The sequence below is a fragment of the Loxodonta africana genome, chromosome 10 (genome assembly GCF_030014295.1).
Source record: "Loxodonta africana isolate mLoxAfr1 chromosome 10, mLoxAfr1.hap2, whole genome shotgun sequence".
NCBI lineage: Eukaryota > Metazoa > Chordata > Mammalia > Proboscidea > Elephantidae > Loxodonta > Loxodonta africana.
In genome coordinates this window covers 14,706,487-14,728,012 of record NC_087351.1, presented here as the reverse complement: position 1 = coordinate 14,728,012, position 21,526 = coordinate 14,706,487, and the positions used below count along the sequence as shown (strand labels likewise).

The window sequence follows — 21,526 nt, the reverse complement described above, 5'->3', positions numbered from 1 at the left end:
AAAAAATGTTATAATGTTATATCTCTGATTATTATAAGGCTCTAAGTTAAAAAAAAATTAAGTTATCACAATTATTAGTATTTGATCAAAACATAAATACATTATACATTTTGATAAAAACATAAAGACATAAAAAGTGAAATTGGGTTAGAAATACACACCTTGATGAGATACATGGAGCCATTTTTGTGTTTGTTTCCAAAACTTGTATTGGCTCGTGTATTTGTGGGTGAAATGCTGGACTGGGATGAAGCATCAGTTTTTTTGCTACCTTGGGTTTTGTGTTGATGTAAATGCCAAGAAACCTGGTTCACATCAGTCATTAAATGGGAATGGATGTAGTTTGGGCAGTAGCAATGTTGCTAAATTATTTGACTCCCTTCCAAGTTAGATGATGAAAATATTAGTGATTTGTTTTTTTATTTAGTCAGCCAAAACTTGATTACATTCTCAAATGTTCTTCATAAAGAACGAAGTGGGGAGCTCTATCTCCTTCAGGGGCAGAGTATCGAATAAACTAAATTATTTTGAATTCCTCTGCAAGGGAGATTTAGTCAGTTGTTTTCAAATTTAATTTTTATTTTAACCATGGCAATAGTTGTACAGAAGCCCTGGTGGCGCAGTGGTTAAGTGCTCAGCTGGGAACCAGAAGGTTTGCGGTTTGAACCCGCTAGCCGCTCTATGGGAGAAAAATGTGGCAGTCTGTTTCTGTAAAGGTTTACAGCCTTCAGACACAGTTCAGACCTGGAACAGAACCTACTCCTGGAGATCACCTTTCAGCCAAACAATAGATAGGCCTATAAAGTGAACAGTAGCACCCAGTAAGGAACTTTCTCCTCAGAACCATCAACTACAGCAGACCAAAAGGCCAGCATTTGCCCAAAGACAAAGTTCAGAAGGCAGGAAGGGGCAAGAAAGATGGGTGAATGGAAACGGGGAACTCAGGGAGGAAGTGGGCAGAGTGCTGTCACATTGAGGGGATTGCAACTAACTTCATGAAACAAAATGTGTATAAATTGTTGAATAGAAAACCAATTTGCCCTGTTAACTTTCACCCAAACCACAATAAAATGTTAAAAAAAAAACAAAAGATTTATAGCCTTGGAAACCCTATGGGGCAGTCCTACTCTTCTATAGGGTTGCTATTAGGCAGAATGGACTTGATGGCAACGGGTTTGTTGTCGTTGTTTCAGTAAGTGTATGCAGTTTAAAAAATAAACAGAGCTACAAGATTTATCAGGAACTCCCAGCAGCCCCTTGCCCCATCCCCAGTTAAACTCCATCTCATCTGTACTTACCTCTGGGTGCCCCAGACATGCTGATCTAAGAACGTTCCCAGAATGCACCACACCCCTCCAGACATTTGAGTATTTGGTCTTAGGGGGCTTACTTTGGAAGTTGCCTCCTCTGTAACGGCTTTCCTCAAGTGTGGCCTGTGCACAGCGACTTCCAAAGAGCACAGAAGGGAAAGGTGCGGGGGGCGGGGGGAGGCGGAGAGAGTAACTTCACAATGGAAAAACCTGACTAATGCTACCTCAAGGTAGGTGATTAAGGTCAACATCAACACTGATAAGTCATATTGATAGTAGTACCCTTGATATGACATAATGATAATGGTACTTTATCTCCCAAAAACCCATACCCCAGTCTAATCGTGAGAAAACCATCAGACAAACTCCAGTAGAGGGCATCCTACAAAATACCTGAGCAGTACTTCTCAAAACTGTCAAGGTCATCAAAAACAAGGAAAGTCTGAGACACTCTCATAGCCAAGAGGAGCCTAAGGAGACATGTGTTATCCTGGATGAGATCCTGAAACAGAAACGAAACATTAGATTAAAAACTCAGGAAATCTGAATAAAGTCTGTTTTTTTTTTTTCAATTAAATACTAATGTATCAATATTCATTCATTAATTGTAACAAATGTACCACACTGGAGCCCTGGTGGCGCAGTGGTTAAGAGCTCAGCTGCTCACCAAAAGGTCGACAGTCTGAATACACCATCTGCTCCTTGGAAAACCTATGGGGCAGTTCTACTCTGTCCCATAGGGTCTCTATGAGTCAGAATTGACTTGACGGCAACAGGTTGGTTTTTTTGAGGGGGTACCACACTAATGTAAGATGTTAATCATAGGGGAAATGTGGTGCGGGGTATATGGAAACTGTACTATCATGTCAATTTTTCTGTATATCCACAGCTGTTCTAAAAAATAAAATCTATTAAAAAAAATATATAAGTTAGTTAAATCATTTCTTTTGGCCTGGGTCTTCATCCAGCCAATAACTTTTACTAATAGTTAACTTGTATTGAGCATTTTCTAGATACAGGCACAGTGCTGAGTGATTTGTGTAACATCTAGTATCCTTACAATGCTATAAGGTAGGTTTTCTCTCATTTTACAAATGTAGAAACTGAGGCTTGAGGAAACTCACTCATGCAATAGTTCAGTAAGTAATTACTGGCGGCTGCCCTAGAAGACTTTGCACAGGGTGCTGGGTCTCTCTGCTAAGTGCCTGCAAGTGCCTGATGTGCAACTGTCCAGGCCCATCTCAGTCACTGTGGCCGCCATCCTGCCCCCACCCAGCTCATCCTCCTCCCCAGCAATGGTGTCACAGCTGCTCTCGGCCAGGTCTCCCCAGGAGTCATCCTGTACTTTTTCTTCACCTCCCACATCTGATCTGACACTAAGATCAGTGGGTCCTTCCTCAGAAAAGTCTTCTCTAGTCTACTCTCCCCTGGTTGGGACCTCAGGGGCTTCTCTGGTTCAGCCTCAGGTCTCACCCTCTCTGATACAGTCTCCACCCAGTCACTGCCCAGCCTATCTGTCTAGAATCCACACAGGATGACATCATTCCCAGCCTAAAGCCTTCAGATGGCCCAGTCGAGCAGCTTTCACAATCTGGCCACAGCTGGTCACAGTTCCTCCACTCTCCTGGTCCCCAGGGCTCCAGCTTTGCCCTTGAACATCATGCTGTTTGCATGCCTTTGCTCTTAACACCTTCCCTTTCTTGCTCTTGGAGATCATACATGCACTTCAAGTCTTACCTCCAATCCCCTGCTTTCTTACACAAATCCTCTCTCCCTGGCCCAGCAGTCAGCCCTCACCTGTCTCATGGCAACTACCAAATGGATGATTCTGAGGGGTAGAAACCAGGGGATCCATTTCTTTAGTTGTGAATTCCCTCAGGCATCTCTCTATCTTGGTGCTCAACATTGTCTGGGTTATTCCCCATAATTAACTTCTGTTGTATCAAAGCAACATCTCTGCACTTCATAATTTAAAATAAGGTGCCGGTAAATGGCCAGGATAAGAAGAGCCATAACGGCTCTGAGGGTGAAGCTGTGGTCCAGGAAGGCTTCATGGAGGAAGTGGACTTGAGAGGGACTGTCAGATTAAAGTCACATTTAGCATTTATTGAGCACATACTCTATGTTGGATAGGATACTATAGTAGTGAGCTTTCACCTGGCACACCTCACTCCTCAAACACGGACCTAATAGGTAGGCATTATTATATCTATTTATTTTTGTAGACAAAGAAGCGAAAACTAAGATAAAATATGCACTAGGTGTTATAGCTGGTGAGTAGTTTGGCAGGGATAAATAATAAGGCTGGGTTCGGGCTCTTATTTCTATGTCCAGCCCAAGGATGGAAGAACGAGTCTGTAGAGATACACTGCTATAATCAGTTCATCAGAGAGTATGTACTGAGTCTGTAGCAAGCAGCCCCCACCCTAGCACCACCCTAAAGGTCTTAGTTATCTAGTGCTGCCATAACAAATACCACAAATGGATGGCTTCAACAAATAGAAGTTTATTCTCTCACAGTCTAGTAGGCTACAAGTCCAAATTCAGGGTGTCTGCTCTAGGCAAAAGCTTTTTCTGTTGGCTCTGGAGGAAGGCCCTTGTCGTCAATCTTCCCCTGGACTAGGAGCTTCTCTGTGCAGGAAACCCGGGTCTGCTACCGGTGCTTCTTCCTTTGTGGTATGAGGTCCCCCTGTCTCTGCTGGCTTCTCTCTTTTAGATCTCAAAAGAGATTGGCTTAAGGCACCATATAACTGCCGCTAATCCATCTCATTAGATCAGATGACAAATGGTAGACAATAATACTGGGAATCATGACCTAACCAAGGTGACAGATATTTTGGGGGGACACAATTCAATCTATGACACCATACATCACAGAAAGCAGTAGAACCTAGGAGGGGCCTTTGGGGACAGTAAGTAGGTGGCTGATGAACTCTATCTTGGAAACAACCCTCCTACGCTGATAGACTTCATGCAAGGGGGACACCCCTCTGTGAAGTCCAGACCTGAGAGAGCCATTTGTATTCCCCTTCCCTCAGCCTCCACTGGGGATGGACAGGTTGGTGGTTGAACTCTTCAGCATCTACTTGGATTTGAATATGTCTCATGGCTCCCCCACTTACTGATCACAAACTGCTTCATTGTTCTGAATTTCAGCGAGTCCCTGGGTGGTACAAACGGAAAGGTTGGAGGTTTGAGTCCACCCAGAGGTGCCTCAGAAGACTGGGTGATCTACTTCAGAGAAACCAGTCTTTGAAAACCCAGTGGGGCAGAGCTCTACTCTGACATACAAGGGATCACCGCGAGTCCAAGCTGACTCCACCGCGCTGGTTTTAAAGTGGGCATAAGGGCATTGCCTACCTTAGAATCAGTGTGAGGATTAAATGAGATAAAAATATTAGGAACTTAGCATGGTGCCTGGCATACTGTAGATGTACCTTTTATGAGTCTGGTTCTTGGCTGAACCGATTGGTACTTCCCGGATGCAGACGGCATGTGGTCTGAGGTGGAGCCCCGTTCGCCGAGCGCCTGGGAAGCCCCTGCCTACTGCCCAGCTCAGAAACCTGCCTTCCGCAGGCCTGGCCGGCCCAGTAGCGCCCCGGACGGGGGGAAAGCGGGTAGCCGCGGCAGGTTCGAACAGGAGAAGCTGGGCGAGTCAGAGGAGCGCGCGCCGTTCAAGGCCGGGCGCGGGGAAAAGTTACCCTGGACAGTTCACCCCTGTCACCCCCCCCGGTGCTGGCCGGGGTGGAGAGGATGGGGGACGGAAGGGGTGGACGGGGCTCCAGGGCCGCAGACCCCTCCGTGGGGGCTGATGAGCGTCAGAGTCTTCCGCGCCTGGCAGGGAAGTTCGGTAAAAGCAGCTTGACCACACAAGTTACAGCGCAAACCCAGGTGTTTTAGAGTGAAGGAGGCGCTCTTAGTCATTACGCCGGGGCTTCCAGCCAAGCCGGGTGGGCGGCGACTCTGGCCAAAAGCCTTCCACCATAACAAGGTAGAGTGCATGGGCCGCCGAAGAGAATAGAACAGACTCTTCTGGGTCACCTGGGCGGATGGGAAAGGAAACCCAACCGCGGTCGCACCCCCGCCCTCGCAGATCCCGGCTTAGGGCTCCCTCCCTCCCTTTAAGCTGGGCGACTCCAACCCTCACGACCCGCCTCCAAAGCCACCTATCATTCCGTTCGTGCCAGGTTTTGCAGGTATTTGTTCCTCGCTCCTCCATGCTTCTACAGTGCTGTGGCCACGTCTCTGCGCACCCTTCACGAGGGCAGGGACTTCTGTTAGTTTTGTTCTCTGCTGTGTCCCCAGAGCCTGGAACAGCGTGTGGCAGAGTGTGAGCACTCACTTGTGGACTCCACCAGTCGCTTTCCTAGTATTACCTATTTACTGGCCCGTCGCCCTGCTGGATTATGACCTTCTGTAGGGTAGGGACGATGCCATACTCACGTCCGGACCCAGTGCCCAGCCCCAGGCCAGGCACAGACTAAGTGCTTAACACTCTTTTGTTGAGTGAATGAATGGAAGTGACGCGCGCTCCTGAGCTGTGCTTAGTCTCCCTACTGCCCGATCTGTCTCCACCACAGAGAGAAGCCGCTACGCGGCAGGTCAGGGCGATACCTGGCACAGGGTCTCCCGCTTTCTGGAAGCTGGTGCGTCCCTGGGTGTGGGAGAAGGGGGGCCAGAACTGCTCTACCTGAACCTTATGAAGGTGGGACCAAGAGAGCGATTAGATTTGGAGACAATCCTGGGGACCTAGGGCGGCGGGCTACTTAGAAAGGTGGGAGTGGCGCTGGACAACGAAGGCCGAGCGATCCGTCTGAGAGTGAGAAACCTTGTCCAGAAAGGTGCCGGGCGCGGGCTGCCGGGCTGGGGCAGGACAGTGCTGGGCGGGCCGTGACTGAGAAAGCCGGGCTCGCCTCCTAGTGTCGAAGCCCGGAACCGCAGCAGGGTCCTGAAGCGCCTGTGTTCAGCAGGGCCAGCCCACCACACGGTTCCTCCCCAGCCTGGGATCCCCGCCGGCTGAGAGCCACCGCCCCCTCCCAGCTCCCGCCCCTCCAGAACGGACTGGGGCCCTCACCCCGCCCCGCCCCTGCCGTCGCCCCGCCCCGTCACCGCCCCACGCCTGCGTCTGCCCGCCCCGTCACCGTCCCCGCACCCGCCCAGTCACCGCCCCACGCCTCGTCGGCCCGCCCCCACCCCGCCCCGCGGTCGCCCCCGCCCCGCCGTCGGCCCGCCCCCGTCGTCGGCCCGCCCCGCCCCATCGGCCGCCCAGTCGTCTCCCCGCCCCTGCCACCGCCCCGCAGTCCTCTCAGTGCCTCCCCGGGCCAGGCCGGCGACGTCCCGGCGCAAGCGTAGTGGGGCTCTGAGAACCCGGAAGTTGCGTTATAGGCACGCGTCACGGGGGCGGGAGTCAGCTGAGCGGCCCCGTGAGGTTGGGATCTCCTGGGGTCCGCTGAAGGGAGCCCGCGATCGCGTGGGGGCGGGGGTGGGGTGCAGCACTGCGCCCGCTTCAGAGGGGAGGGTTTCCCGGCCTTCTCGCTCTGTAAGACGAGACCGAGAAGATCCTCGGGATTTTAAAGAAGAGACGGCGGAGGCGGATTCCCAGGATCTGTCGGATCCTATCGAGACTGGGGAGTCGCAGCTTCTTCTCCAGGGCGTCGGGGATCCCTGGAGGGAGCCCTGTCGTAATCCCCGGGCCCCGGACGAAAGGCCCAGAGGCCAGGCGCCATGGCCTCCATCCTGGATGAGTACGAGGACTCGCTGTCCCGCTCGGCGGTCCAGCAGCCCGGCTGCCCTAGCGTGGGCATCCCCCACTCTGGTAAGGGAGGGCTGGGCGGGACTCCCCTCGTTGGCCCTCCTGGCACCTGCAGAGAAGGAGCGGGAGAGGGGTCCCAAGAGCTCGGATTCACCTCCGGGGCCGTGCAGTCCAGGTCTAGGCCCTTGATTCTCCTCTGGCTCTCCTGGCCCCCAGCTGGTGGAGGATCAAAGTTTGAAAGAGCAACTGAAGCAGCCGTGGGATCTAGGCCCTGCCACTGGGGTACTTCTAAGAGGGAACTGGGACCCAGGAAAGGAAGTGACTTGCCTGTGCACGGCAGTTGAGCCAGTGGGAGATCTGAAAATAGACTCCAGACTTCTTCCAATGTCTGATTCTGTGCTTTTCCCACCAGGCCCTTTCTGGAGGTGGGAGGGGGAGAACTGGCAAAGAAAGTGAGGAAAGGAGAATGTTGTAGGAGAAGGAGGGATGGTCCTAGATGGAAATGTGTTGCTGAACAGGAAAAAATGGATCTGAAATATTTTAGGCCTTGGCTAGACCCGGGCACAGCCTGGAGTTGAGGGGTAATTTTTGTAGAAAATAGTGTGGAGTTGGCAGAGGGGCCTGAAATGCTGGGGTATTTTGAGCAGTGGTAAAGGAATGAGGGTAAAAGACTAGAGAAAAAGGTGCAGCAGTTTGTTAACATCACTAATGGCAATACTTTCCCAGGCTCCCTCTGCCTGACAAGGAGTTTCGTTCTTCTCACTGAGACCTACTGAGAGCATTACTGCCTGCGCCGGAGGATGGGAGAGAGTGGAGCTGCTTTAGTTGAGTTGGGATTGCTGGTCAAAGACTTAAGGGAGAACCCTGAAGTTCCTGACACCCCATTCCCACTGGGAGCAGATGCATCATGGTGTGACAGCATCTCCAGAGTTCAAAGAATCAACCCCTCGCTGTTGTCAGAAGTGTAGGGAGAGCCCGACGCCTCTAATCCAGAAGTGATTAGCCAGCTACTTGATATTGAGCTGTGTGTTAACCAAGGTCCTGTTTTTTGTCGTCTCTCCTTTTTCTCCGTCTCTTTCATAGCTAACCTTTTCTTCACTCCTCACCTGTAGGCTATGTGAATGCCCAGCTGGAAAAGGAGGTGCCCATCTTCACGAAGCAGCGCATCGACTTCACCCCTTCTGAGCGCATCACCAGTCTTGTTGTCTCTTGCAATCAGCTCTGCATGAGCCTGGGCAAGGATACGCTGTTCCGGTAACCGTGGGTTGAGGGAAGAGGGAAAACTGGTGGTATCTGGGGACTTATAACTGACCAGGGTCTTTCTTCCATGCTGGGCAGGTGAATTTTCAGGAAATAACCCATCTCTTTCCAAAGAGAGCCAATATAGTATAGTAGTTAAGATTCAAATAGACCTGGCTTCATATCCTAACTGTACCACTTACCAGCTATGGAATCTAGAGCAAGTCATCCAACCCTTGTAAACTTGTTCTTTTATCTGTTAAAGGTAGTACCTACCACAAGGTAGTCACACAGAACTGTGGAACAGTCTAGAGTCCTGAAATAGACCCAACAAAGTTGTTTATCCTCCTGGAATAAGCAGGCCTCTGTATCACAAAAGTGAATTCTAGGTGGAATAATGGTTTAAATATAAAAAATATACAGTGAGAATCTTAAAAGAACGCTAATACATTTCTATATCCTCAGGCTGAAGGGAGACCTTACATAAGCTAGGAAACCCAGAAGCCATAAGAAAAAGGTAGACATGGTTCACTATGTAAAACTTGCTCCTATGGCAAAAAAAGAAAGCACTATGAATCAGGTCAAGAGAAAGGACAGATGGGGAAATAATGTTTGTTTCACATGACCAAAGATTTATATTCCTGTTCCTTAAAAAGTCCTTACAAATTAATGAGAAAAAGACAATTCAGTAGAAAAGGAGGACAAAGACAATGAACAGGCAGTTCATAGAAGACGAACTCTATGTTGTTGTTGCCATTGAGTTAATTCTGACCCCGTGTGTGTAGAGTAGAACTGCTCTGAGGAGTTTTCAAGGCTGTGACCTTTTGGAAGCAGATCACCAGGCTCATCTTCTGAGGTGCCTCTGGGTGGATTCAAACCATGAACCTTTTGGCTAGTAGTCCAGCACTTAAATATTTGCGCCACCCAGGGACTTCTCAGATTTTCAGTAAACACATGAAAACATTTTTAATCTCTGGAAAGGGCAAATTAAAATGATAAAATGCCAATTTTTTTTAACCTATTAGATTGGCAAAAATTAAAAGCAGTAATATTTAAAAAAAAAAAAAGGCAGTAACATGTAGTGCTGGGAAGATGCAGGGAAACGAATTCTCATACGTGGCCAGTGAGAGTAAATTTCCACCATCTTTTGGAAAAGTCATCTGGCCACATCTGTTAAGATTTAAAATATCAACTTTGACCATGTAATTGCACTTTGGGAAATGTATCCCATAGAAAAGCACAAGTTTGCAAGGGTACAGATATAAGGATGTTGATTGCGGTATTATTTGGGGTAGGAAAAACCGGACCCAAACTGAATGCCCATCAACCAAAAATGCCAATTAACTTACAGTTCTGTCATCAAGTGGAATATTACGCAATTATTCAAATAATGAGTTACAGCTATATTTGTTGACCGAGTGGAATGTTCACGAAATATCGTTAGGTGAGAAAAGCAGGTTGCAAAATAATACGTACACACACACAGTGTGAAGGCATTTTTGTAAAAACAGCAACAAAACACCCCATCTGTGTTACAAGCATGGAGAAAGATGTTAACATCTGTTTTCTCATCGAGTTGAGAATGAAAAGAGTTGGGAAGAAAATCATTAACTTTTTCTTTATAAGTCTTTGTGTTGATTCTTTAGTTGTAATGAGCATATAATTTGAAAAAAAAATAAGGAAAATTAAACAGGAATATTCCTTTGGATTATTGTGCAGTTTAATTGAGATGATACTAGATTAAGCTCTTGGCAGGGTCTTGGGTATATGGAAAGTGTTCCGTAACCATTAGCTACTATTTGCTGTTGTTCCATTCTTACCCAGCCATCTGGGAGACCCTTACCTGTCCTCCCAGATGCGCTGGAACTCCACTGACCTGCAGAAAAAGGCTTCTGCTTAGTGACTTCTCAGAATAAGGTGGTGGAACTCCCAGAGCTGGAGGGTCTTAAGTAGGACCCTGTATGTGTTTTAGGGTTCCCTTGGGATTAAATTTAGAATTTTGTGGGTGTATGTGGATTTGAGGGAAGAAAAGCTGTGGCTTTCATCACATTCTGAAAGAGGGGTCTGTGATCCTTTCTCTGGAGTGATGCTGCAACTCTGGTTTCCACAGCATTGACTTGGGCAAGGCCAATGAGCCCAACCACGTGGAGCTGGGGCGCAAGGACGATGCCAGAGTTCACAAGATGTTCTTGGACCACACTGGTAAGAGGTAGTAGAGGTCTGAGGAGGGGGCCCCAGAAAGGGCGGGTGGGGTCTGAGCTTGGTGGGGGCAAGGAGGAGACTGAAGGCGGGAGTGGCGGCACCCACTAGGTTGCCATGCTATCCCCTACTCCAGGCTCTCACCTGCTGATTGCTCTGAGCAGCACTGAGGTCCTCTACGTGAACCGTAATGGACAGAAGGTGCGGCCACTGGCACGTTGGAAGGGGCAGCTGGTGGAGAGCGTGGGCTGGAACAAGGCGCTGGGTACCGAGAGCAGCACAGGCCCCATCCTGGTCGGCACCGCCCAAGGTCAGATCTTCGAAGCAGAGCTCTCAGCCAGCGAGGGTGGACTTTTTGGCCCGGCCCCCGATCTCTACTTCCGTCCACTGTACGTGCTGAATGAAGAAGGGGGTCCAGCACCCGTGTGCTCCTTGGAGGCTGAGCGGGGCCCTGATGGGCGTGGTTTTGTTATTGCCACCACTCGGCAGCGCCTCTTCCAGTTCATAAGCCGAGCTGCCGAGGGGGCTGAGGCCCAAGGGTTCTCGGGGCTCTTTGCTGCCTACACTGACCACCCACCCCCATTCCGTGAGTTCCCCAGCAATCTGGGATACAGTGAGTTGGCCTTCTATACCCCCAAGCTGCGCTCTGCGCCCCGGGCCTTTGCCTGGATGATGGGGGACGGTGTGTTATACGGAGCGCTGGACTGTGGGCGTCCAGACTCCCTGCTGAGTGAGGAGCGAGTCTGGGAGTACCCGGAGGGGGTGGGTCCTGGGGCCAGCCCACCCCTGGCCATCGTCTTGACCCAGTTCCACTTCCTGCTGCTGCTGGCGGACCGGGTGGAGGCGGTGTGCACACTGACAGGGCAGGTGGTGCTGCGGGATCACTTCCTGGAGAAGTTTGGGCCTCTGAAGCACATGGTGAAGGACTCGTCCACGGGCCAGCTGTGGGCCTACACTGAGCGGGCTGTCTTCCGCTACCACGTGCAGCGAGAGGCCCGGGATGTCTGGCGCACCTACCTGGACATGAACCGCTTCGATCTGGCCAAAGAGTATTGTCGAGAGCGGCCTGACTGCCTGGACACAGTCCTAGCCCGTGAAGCCGATTTCTGCTTTCGCCAGCGTCGATACCTGGAGAGCGCCCGCTGTTACGCCCTGACCCAGAGTTACTTTGAAGAGATTGCCCTCAAGTTCTTGGAGGCCCGACAGGAGGAGGCTTTGGCTGAGTTTCTCCAGCGGAAACTGGCCGGTTTGAAGCCAACTGAGCGTACCCAGGCCACACTGCTCACCACCTGGCTGACAGAGCTCTACCTTAGCCGGCTTGGCGCGCTGCAGGGCGACCCAGAGGCCTCGACCCTTTACCGGGAAACACGGGAGCGCTTCCGTGCCTTCCTCAGCAGCCCCCGCCACAAGGAGTGGCTCTTTGCCAGCCGGGCCTCCATCCACGAGCTGCTCGCCAGCCATGGGGACTCGGAGCACATGGTGTACTTTGCAGTAATCATGCAGGACTACGAACGGGTGGTGGCGTACCACTGCCAGCATGAGGCCTACGAGGAGGCCCTGGCTGTGCTCACCCGCCACCGTGACCCCCAGCTCTTCTACAAGTTCTCACCCATCCTCATCCGCCACATACCCCGCCAGCTGGTGGACGCTTGGATTGAGCTGGGCAGCCGGCTTGATGCCAGGCAGCTCATCCCTGCCCTGGTGAATTATAGCCAGGGTGGTGAGGCCCAGCAGGTAAGCCAGGCCATCCGCTACATGGAGTTCTGTGTGAACGTGCTGGGCGAGACCGAGCAGGCCATACACAACTACCTGCTGTCACTGTATGCCCGCGGCCAGCCTGCCTCACTGCTGGTCTACCTGGAGCAGGCAGGGGCCAGCCCACGCCGTGTGCATTACGACCTCAAGTATGCGCTGCGGCTCTGTGCTGAGCATGGCCACCACCGCGCCTGCGTCCACGTCTACAAGGTCCTGGAGCTGTACGAGGAGGCTGTGGACCTGGCACTGCAGGTGAGCCAACGAGTCTTGACCCAGCCAGGAGAGGGACCTGGAGAGCAGTAGCTTCAGATGCTGAAGGGTTGGGGGAGGGGCAGCAGCTGGAGGTCGCTGTTGAAGAGCCTGGTGTAGTGCCTGGTGAAGAGCAAAGACTCTGAAGTCAGGGTTTAGTTCTGGCACCGCTACTTACTAAGTTGTGGGACTTTGGGCTAGTTTTTGAAACTCATGTGCCTTAGATAATTCAGCCGCAAAGTGAGAGTGATGTTCTACTACTTGCCTCATAAAAACCAGTTAACCAGCTGCCATCAAGTTGATCCCAACCCATGGCGACCCCTTGTCTATCAGTAGAAATGTGTGCCATAGGGTTTTCAGTGGCTCACTTTTTTGGAAGTAGATGGCCAGGCCTGTCTTCCCAGGTGCCTCTGGGTGGGTTTGAAGCACCGACTTTGCGGTTAGCAGCTGAGCATATTAACTGTTCACACCACTCAGGGACTCCACTTACCTCATAGGGCTGATTAAAGTATCATATGTGAAAGGCACTTAGAACAGCGCCTGGGATGTAGACAGGCTCTACCTGCATGTCAGCCATTGGGTTGTGGTCACTCAGAGCAGAGGGGAAAGGTGCTGAGCTCCATGGTAACATTTCTCAAAGCATGAATCGTCTACGTGCCTGGAAGTGCTATTTAAAATGCGGGTTCCTAGGCCTGAACCTAGGACTTAGTGAATCAGAGTGTCTGGGAGTGGGGCCCCAAAATCTATTTTGAATGTGCTCCCCAGGTGATTCTTAAGTTCACTGGCATTGGAGACCCACCACCACAAGTAGCTTTTATATAGTCGTGGCAGGGACTGAAGGGCCATTACCGAGACAGGTTTCTATCCTGGCCCCTGGGAACCCCCGCCTTGTTTGCTGCCAGGAGTGCTGGGAACCCTGCCTTGGGGGCCTCTTTTCAGGCCCAGGTTCCCTCTCACAGTCTTTGTCCGGGGCTGGGGAGGGGCTGGCCTAAACATCCACGGTCCCCCCGCAGGTGGACGTGGACCTGGCCAAGCAGTGCGCGGACCTGCCCGAGGACGATGAGGAGCTGCGCAAGAAACTCTGGCTGAAGATCGCGCGGCACGTGGTGCAGGAGGAGGAGGACGTGCAGACGGCCATGGCCTGCCTGGCCAGCTGCCCCCTGCTCAAGATTGAGGACGTGCTGCCCTTCTTTCCCGACTTCGTCACCATCGACCACTTCAAGGAGGCCATCTGCAGCTCGCTTAAGGCCTACAACCACCACATCCAGGAGCTGCAGCGGGAGATGGAAGAGGCCACAGCCAGCGCCCAGCGCATCCGGCGAGACCTGCAGGAGCTGCGAGGCCGCTACGGCACCGTGGAGCCCCAGGACAAATGTGCCACCTGTGACTTCCCCCTCCTCAACCGCCCTTTTTATCTCTTCCTCTGTGGCCACATGTTCCATGCTGACTGCCTGCTGCAGGCCGTGAGGCCTGGCCTGCCTGCCTATAAGCAGGCCCGGCTGGAGGAGCTGCAGCGAAAGCTGGGGGCTGCTCAACCCCTGGCCAAGGGCTCTGCCCGGGCCCAGGAGGCAGAGGGTGGGGCCGCAGCTGGGGGCCCCAGCCGGGAGCAGCTCAAGGCTGACCTAGATGAGCTGGTGGCCGCTGAGTGCGTGTACTGCGGGGAGCTGATGATCCGTTCCATTGACCGGCCCTTCATTGATCCTCAGCGCTACGAGGACGAGCATCTCAGCTGGCTGTAGGAGGGTGCCACCCCTGACGGGTGGCAGCAGGAAGGCCGCACCCTAATCTCTGCTCGGCCACAGGTTACTGGGCTCTGCCATGTGGGGTGAGTGTAATCATAGCTGCTGCCGTGGAGTGTCAGCTGCACACAGCGGCCAGCTTCCTGGGCTGTTCTTCAGATCTGCCTTAGAGCCACGAAGAGCAGCCCATCCACCTGGCTCCCAGCGGATGGCCTTAGCCTGGAGAAGTCGGAAAGCTGACCCCGTTAGCATTTCCCCTGCATCTAACAGCGCTTTTATCCTTATCACTCCTATACACATTTCGCTCACCTTCCAGAGCAAAAGCACCATTCTTCCTCCTCTTCACTCTTTGGCCTCTGGACCTCCAGCTCTGCTCCTTCAAAGGAAGCCCCCTCTTCTGTGTGCACGCAGGTCCTCAGAAGGGGAAAGGCAGCCCATCTGAGTCCTGGCATTGGGGTGGGAGAAGTAGTGCTGATAATGGACGTGCTCAGGTGCCCTGTGTCTGGGTCTCCATTGTGAGGGGTGCCCTGGAGCAGAGGGCCTCATGGAGGACAGTGGGGGATGGCAGTGGGTGAGGGCATTAAACAGTGTGTGTACTGGTGGCCCTGGAGTCATGGCTTTGTGTTGGTGCTGGTCTCAGCGGTGTGTGAGTGATCTCGGGGGGCTGGAGTGCCAAGGGAGGCCACCAGGGCCCTGCATGGCAGGCAATGAGACAGGATGATGTTGCCATAGTCTGCTTACTTCACTTCCTCGTCCCCTGGCTCTAACTTCCCCGCCTTCAGGGCTCAGTTGGGAATTTACAGCTACCATCCTAAATCCAGAAACCCTGGTGGTGTAGTGGTTAAGAGCTATGGCTGCTAACCAACAGGTCAGCAGTTCATATCCACCAGGCACCCCTTGGGAACCCTATGGGGCAGCTCTACTCTGTCCTATAGGGTCGCTATGAGTCACAGTCAACTTGACGGTCACGGGTTTGGATTTTTTGGCTATTCTGAGTCTAGGAGTTGGACGCCACGGCAGTGGGTTTGGTTTGAGCCGTGGACCAGGGACTGTTCTTCCCTTTGGCCAGCAGGTGGTGGTATTCCCCACAGAATCGTTAGCACCCAGGCACCTGGGATACTGATTGCTTAAGCCACTTTTTCCCCTAGTGCCTCCTCCGACTGTTCCCTCCATAGTTGTTCCTAGAATTTTCTGAAACTGTCCACCACCTACCCATGATTTGAACCCCCTCATTCTCTCTCTCTCCGCTAGCCTTAAGCATGCTAGATTTTGCTTACCCCTCTCCACCAGCCTGGGTCCCTGCCTTCCCAGGTCCTGCCCAGCTTTGATACTTCCCTGCCACTGTCTGGCCTTTAACCTTAATGCTGAGGCTCAGCACAAAGGTGAGACAGTCATTGCTGCCGTCCAAGGCATTTGGCAGATAGGTTTTCTCCCCATCTAGTCGCCTGTGACCCCTCCCCCTATTATGCTTCTTTAATAGTGGCTGAAGGTTAAGTCTCAGGCCTGGAGTGAGGCCACCCAATGACATCAGCTGAGCACCCTTTGCCCCCTGGGCTGGTGTTCACAGCACACTGCCTGGCTTTATGGGTGTGTCTGTCACCTGGCCCAGATGGAAACAAAAAACAGAGTGTTCCTGGAATCCTGCAGGGGTCACACCCACATAGCTGGTGGCTGCAGGTCACCCCTGCCCCTCATACACACAGCCTGCCAAGACTGTCTTCTCCAGTTCCAGGTGAATCTTACCCTCCTGAGTTCCCCACTGGGACGACAGGGTCTCCTCATGGCCTCTGCCAAACAAGAGGGTCTAAGAGCTGCCCGTTTTCTATGAACCCCAGATTCTTCTTCCCCCAGAAGCAAGAGTGGGAGCAAATGTGAGGTGATGGGGTTGCATTGGGTGGGTGAGGACACCCTAATCTTTTCCCTTTTTACTGTTTCGGGAAGGTTTGGAGCACTCCTCCCTTCCACTCCCCATGTGGCTGAGGGGAGGATTGGGGGCCTCTGCTCCCCATTGTCAGTGAGCATTATCACAGGCGGGCTGCACAGGGGTAGTGTCCTGCTCACTTAGATAAAACAGCTTGGGGCTTCTGTCTTTGCACGTAATGGGTGCTTACTACGTGTTAGTTAAACAAATACTGCCCTATTGCTCTCTCCTCCCAGGGGGCTTGGCTAAAGCAGCCTGGGACGCCCCTGTCCCTTCTGTCCTCCCTAAGCCAGCCCATCTGGTCCTAGGCTGCTTCCTTTTTCCTGGAAAAAGGCCCCAGGCTTCCCTGGCACTGATAGAATGAGGTTCCGGTGAGTCAGGGCAATGGGAAGCCACAGCTCTTGGATCACTGGAAACCAAGCGCAGCCTGGAATGGAGGGGAGGGAGAAGGTCCTCAGAGCTTTGGCCCCGAGCCTGGGGGAGGGCCAGAAGGGGTAGTGTAGGGGGCAGTTGCACTGACGGGGGCCAAGATGAATGAGCTGCTCCTGGTGCAGTCACTGGAAGTAGGAGTGGCCACAGGCAGTGACGCTGGGACCAGGCAGGAGGCCTGTAAACAAGGAAGCCACCTGGGGGAGACGGGGGGTGGGGGGGCGGGGGCACTGGTCCTGGGGAGCAGGTGCTTCCTGTGGCCCGCCCTTGAGAGGGCCCTGGGGAGCCACCCAGCCAAGTAGGCAGTGGTCACCAGGAGGCGCTGTCTACTGGTTTCCCCGAACCTACATGTCAACGGGAGTCGGGAGTGGCTGAGGTCCTGCTTGCCTCCCTTCCTTCTGCCCTCAAGGCAGACTGGCCAAGGGCAGGAGCCCTGGCAGAGAGGGCGCAGAGCTCAGCGCCTGGCCACCCTGGGTGTGAGCTCATTCCCCCAGGACCACCAATTATCGCAGTTCCTGCCCCTTGCCCCCAAGGCTCCTGTCTCAGGCTGAGGACTGGCACCAACCCCATTGGTTGGGAGGGGGTTCCGAGGCCACAAGGCTCCAGGCTGCCCTTGGCGCTGCCCCCTGGCGCCAGGGAAACAAAAGGCTAGGGGCCCAAAGGGAGTTATCTGGTCCCACCGCCACCACTGGGTGGAGGAGAGGGGAGGGGGCCAAGAGGGGGCACACCTCCCCTCCACTCCCCCAGCTCTGCAGATTCTTCGAGACACTTTCACAGGCGGAAATTCCCAGAGGTCAGAGGAGGGAAACGGTTAATTCCTTTTATTCAATGGGTCCCCCCTACACGCCTCCCCCCAACTTCCTCCCTCCACTTCCCGCACCCCCCCCTGTGTGAACAGGAAGTGGAGAGGAAAAGGCTCTGAGCAGAGCAGCTGGGAGCTGGAGGCAGGGAGTGGGCCGCAGGCTTGGTGCCAGCCCTGCCCCTCATAGTTACTTGCTGGAGGGCCAGACCGCCTGTGGCCTGGGAAAGAACCTGCAGCCCGGATGGGAAACAGCCCAGTGTCCAGCCCTCACTCTCCAACCTGCTCCCAGGTCAGAGGCAACTGCCTTTGCCACCACAGCCCCACGCCCACTGCCAGGCTGGGCATCCCGGGGCTGGCAGGCATCTCTTGAGGCAGCCGTCAGTCCTGGCACTGGCTCCAGCCACTCAGCCCCTTGGCCCTGCCTGTCCTTTGAAGCTCATGCAGAGCTTCCTGTTTGGGGCGGGCGATGCCAGGGCCCCTCCCCCACCATTGTTCTGTAGAGACCATAGGTCCATCTGTTGCCCCATGGTGGAGCCCCTGGGCAGTGCCACACGGAAGCAGCACCACAAAGGACCCTGCTGGCAGCTTTGCTTATGTGGTGTGAGGCTGGGCCCTGCAGCAGGTTGAGGGTGGTTGGTGGTCAGAGGCAGGCCTGGGGGAGTAGGGTGATAAGGGGGGTACGAGCTAGCTCTCATCCTCAGGCAGCTGGAACCCTGGGCTGTCTCTTCCACCTGGATGTTGAAATGATGACATTGAGGTAGCTATGTATGCTGAAGCCACCAAAAGAGGGACGCCATGCTTATGTCCAGATTCCAAAAGGGAAGACAGGGACAGTAGCAAACTTTGGTCTCGGATGCCTAACAAAGGTGCGGAACAGGGTTCTCCTTTCACGGAGATTAGCCCCTGCTCTCTGAACTCCCCACAGTTGGGTGCTTTCCTTTCCAGCTTTGAGCAGCTTTGCATTTTCACAACTTTTGCCTTGAAGTATCCGCCTTGAACTGAGCAGTCACGAACTGAACCGTGAAGTCATGGGAGTTCAGGGTGGCCCAGGGTTGGCAGCTAGCAACCGATGCCCACTGAGAACAAGCCGGGGGAAAGGGGCACTGGTCCAGTCTACAGGACAGTGGGTGCTGCTCTTGGTTCCCAGGCTGCTGTGGCCAAAGGTCTGTTTGTGTTTCCCAGGTGTGCAGGCAGGTGCTATATATCTCTGCAGCTCACCAGCTCACCTGCCCTGCGCCTCTTACAGCCCTGACCTGTGACCCGCTTCCTCCCTGGCTTCCCCACAGGCCTAGAAGCCCAGACATGGCCTGCCCTGCTGCCCTCCCCAGCCCAGGACTTGAGTGCCTACATCTTGGCTCCCAGTCAGAGCTGCAGTGACCTCAGACCATAGAGTGCTGCGGGGTCCTTGTTCAAATACAAACTTTCGTGGTGTCCAATACCTAAAACAAATATGCTGAGCTTCTCTGGTGGACACTGGCCTGGGGGACCCAGGCCCTTTTCCTCTCCACCTCAACCTCTGTGGACTGCCAGGATGCCCAGAAACCTAGTTTGAAAACCACTCAGCCACCAATCCCACCTCCTAATTTCACAGGTGCGGAACCTAAGAGGAAAGTGACCAGCCCACAGCCAGTAGGTGGCTGACATGAGGCTCCATCCACAACCCTGTCCCTCCTTCATAGGCTTCAGCGTCAGTCATCCATGGTCACGTGCCTGTTAGGAGCTAAACTTTGGCCTCAGCCCTTCCTCAAACATCTCCAGACAAAGTGGGCTGAGCTGAGGGGCAGAGAGGTGATCTGAAAACAGCAAGTAAAAAACCTCTGCTCTGCCATTTATCAGCTGTCAGGTTAAGTCACATCCTCGGAGCTGCAACTTCCCTACCTGTAAAATGTGAAGAAATGTACAGACTTTGAGAGACTGTTGCGAAGCTTCAATGAGAAAATTTACTGCAGCACACCTGTAAAGTTAGCCCAGTGCCTGGCATGAGTCATTCCTGCTGGCTGGCTTTCTCTTCCCCTTTCCTCTGTGCCTCATTCTTCTAGGGCTGGGACCCTGTGAGCCCCGTCTCAGCCCTTCCTCACAAACCCCTCTGATCTCTTCAGGTGTCAGTGGAATTGGAAGAAAGCGACTTACTTGAGAAGGTTTCTCTGTTTTCTCAAAAAGCAGTGATTCTGGGGAAGAGAGGCTCATGATAGGAAGGAGAGAGGAAGCCTCGGGCGTGTAGAACGTGGCCACTAAGGTGAGACAGGAGGCCCATCTTGGGGAGTGGGGGTCTGGTTTCCTGGAGGAGCAGGAACAGGCCTGGGGGCCGGGCAGATATCGCCCCGGCCACGGACAAGTGTGGCTCCTCTGCCAGCCTGCCCTTGTGGTCCAGACCAGAGCTTGCTCAACAGCCTAGCTGGCTGGCTGGCAGGCACTCTCCTGGGAGCCTCAGAAAGTCCCCCTTGTCCCCCCTTGGCGTTGGGCCTGCTGCAAGTCGGAATTCCAGGCAGCTGTCCTCTCTTTTAGCTTCTGTTCCTGGCCATTTCTCTTTGAGGCTGGGTCTCAGAGACACCCCAGGTTCGTACCTTATGGCTCATCCTTTCCTATCTGCTCAGGTCCAAACCCTGTGTAAGCCAGAGGCTATCCTTGACCGTGCCATGGGGCTTCTGGAGTGGGGCTCTTGGATGCCCAAGCCTTCCAGAAGAGTCCCTGCAGTGCTCCTGAGCTCCGGACATCCTCCAGTCCCCCTCCCTGACTCCATCCCTGTCCCAAGCCTGAGCGCGTGAAGCCAGGAACGGCAGACAGAGCCTCCATCCCTCCCTGGCATCCTCTGAGCAGTCAACACCGCAAGAACCCTGATACTGTTCTGAATTAGACCATGCTGCGGCTCATGGCGCTCAGTTTCACAATTGAATAATTCCCTTTGGTTTTCTAGTGGAATTTTTGCTTTTATTTTTTTTAGAGTTTCTTGGCTTTTTTTTTTTTAAGCAATCAGTCTAAATTTGTCATCGCACACCCCCATTTCCGCCCCTCAGGGCCTCCTCTTCATCCCCTGGAATCTGGAAACCATATGTGTGGCAGAAACCCCCCAGCATCCCCCACCACACTCTGGCCCAGCCGGGCCTCCACTGGGGCAGCCGTGTTAGCAGGGGAAGAGTCTACACTCCAGGCTGGGGCTAGAAAGGGAGTTTCTCTTTGGATCTTCCCAGCTCAAGCCATGGAGAGGCTGTGTGGTCTAGTGGTTAGGGCTGGAACACAAGGGTTCTGTCCCCAGCAACCTCTTTGACTAACTCCAGAAGCCTAGGAAAGTCCCCTTGGCACCCACGGGACTCAGTTTCCCCCTGGCTGAGGGGCTCAGAGCTTCACCAGCTGTCTCATCTCCTACCCGCCTCGGTTGAAAGCATTTTTAATCCAAGAATTTCTGCTGTCACTGACAAGTGGTGTGATCTTGGCAAGTTGCTTCATCTTTCTGAACCTCAGTTTCTCATCTGTAAGAAGCTATTGTTGTACCTACCTGCTGGTGGTTGTCAGGGTTAAATAAGAAAACATTCCCAAGGGCCTAGCGCCAGGTGTGCCGTAAGCTTAATAAAGAGTAGTTGTTATTGTTAAAAATAAGTAATAATAAGTTCTCAGTGGGTGCTGCCCTGAGGTCTGGCCTGTCTGCTCAGCTCCCCCGCCTCCTCAGCCCGCCCTCTGGGCCTCCTCCAGGACCTCTCCTTCTCAGTCCTAGAAGGGGCAGGGGTGTGTTACCAATGGCTGTGGATCAGAGCTGAGGCCCCGCGGCTCATCCCTGTCTCCATGACGACCCCAGCCCCTCCCCTCCTTCCTTCCTCAGGAGCTTTCTGTTTACTGTAAACAGCTGCCCCAGCTCAGCCCTAGCTGATCCAGCCCAGGGCCAGCCAGACCTCTGAACTGGGGACTGGCCTGGTGTATGAAGGTCTGGGCGCAGTGCCCTGGGCGCCACGCGGCCTTCAGCAGTCTCTGCTTTGCCACCTTGATGGGGGGAGGGAGAAAAGGGGTTGGGGGAGGGAGATCTGTTACCTCAGACCAGAGAAACTAGGACCTCATAGCAAATAGGGCATAATTGAGAGAGCTTGGCAGATCTCTGGCTTGGACTCGGTCAGACCAGGGTTCAAATCCTGCCTTGGATTT

General features: G+C 53.3%; 1 protein-coding gene across 3 annotated transcripts; it reads left to right on the top strand.

Moving 5' to 3' along the window:
* The first annotated feature begins 6,719 nt into the window (after nt 1-6,719).
* On the top strand, nt 6,720-14,595 carry VPS18 (VPS18 core subunit of CORVET and HOPS complexes). Of its 3 annotated transcripts, none has more exons than XM_010598351.3 (6): nt 6,720-7,125; nt 7,789-8,057; nt 8,175-8,316; nt 10,412-10,503; nt 10,637-12,507; nt 13,518-14,595. In XM_010598351.3, exons 3-6 carry the CDS (start codon nt 8,288-8,290, stop codon nt 14,241-14,243), a joined length of 2,718 nt encoding a protein of 905 aa, XP_010596653.2. In that variant the 5' UTR covers nt 6,720-7,125; nt 7,789-8,057; nt 8,175-8,287; the 3' UTR covers nt 14,244-14,595. The 3 variants fall into 3 exon arrangements, with proteins under 3 accessions (XP_010596653.2, XP_010596652.2, XP_003418711.2); XM_010598350.3 differs by having other exon boundaries at nt 7,789-8,086; XM_003418663.4 differs by lacking the exon at nt 7,789-8,057 and having other exon boundaries at nt 6,721-7,125.
* Nucleotides 14,596-21,526: the final 6,931 nt, after the last annotated feature.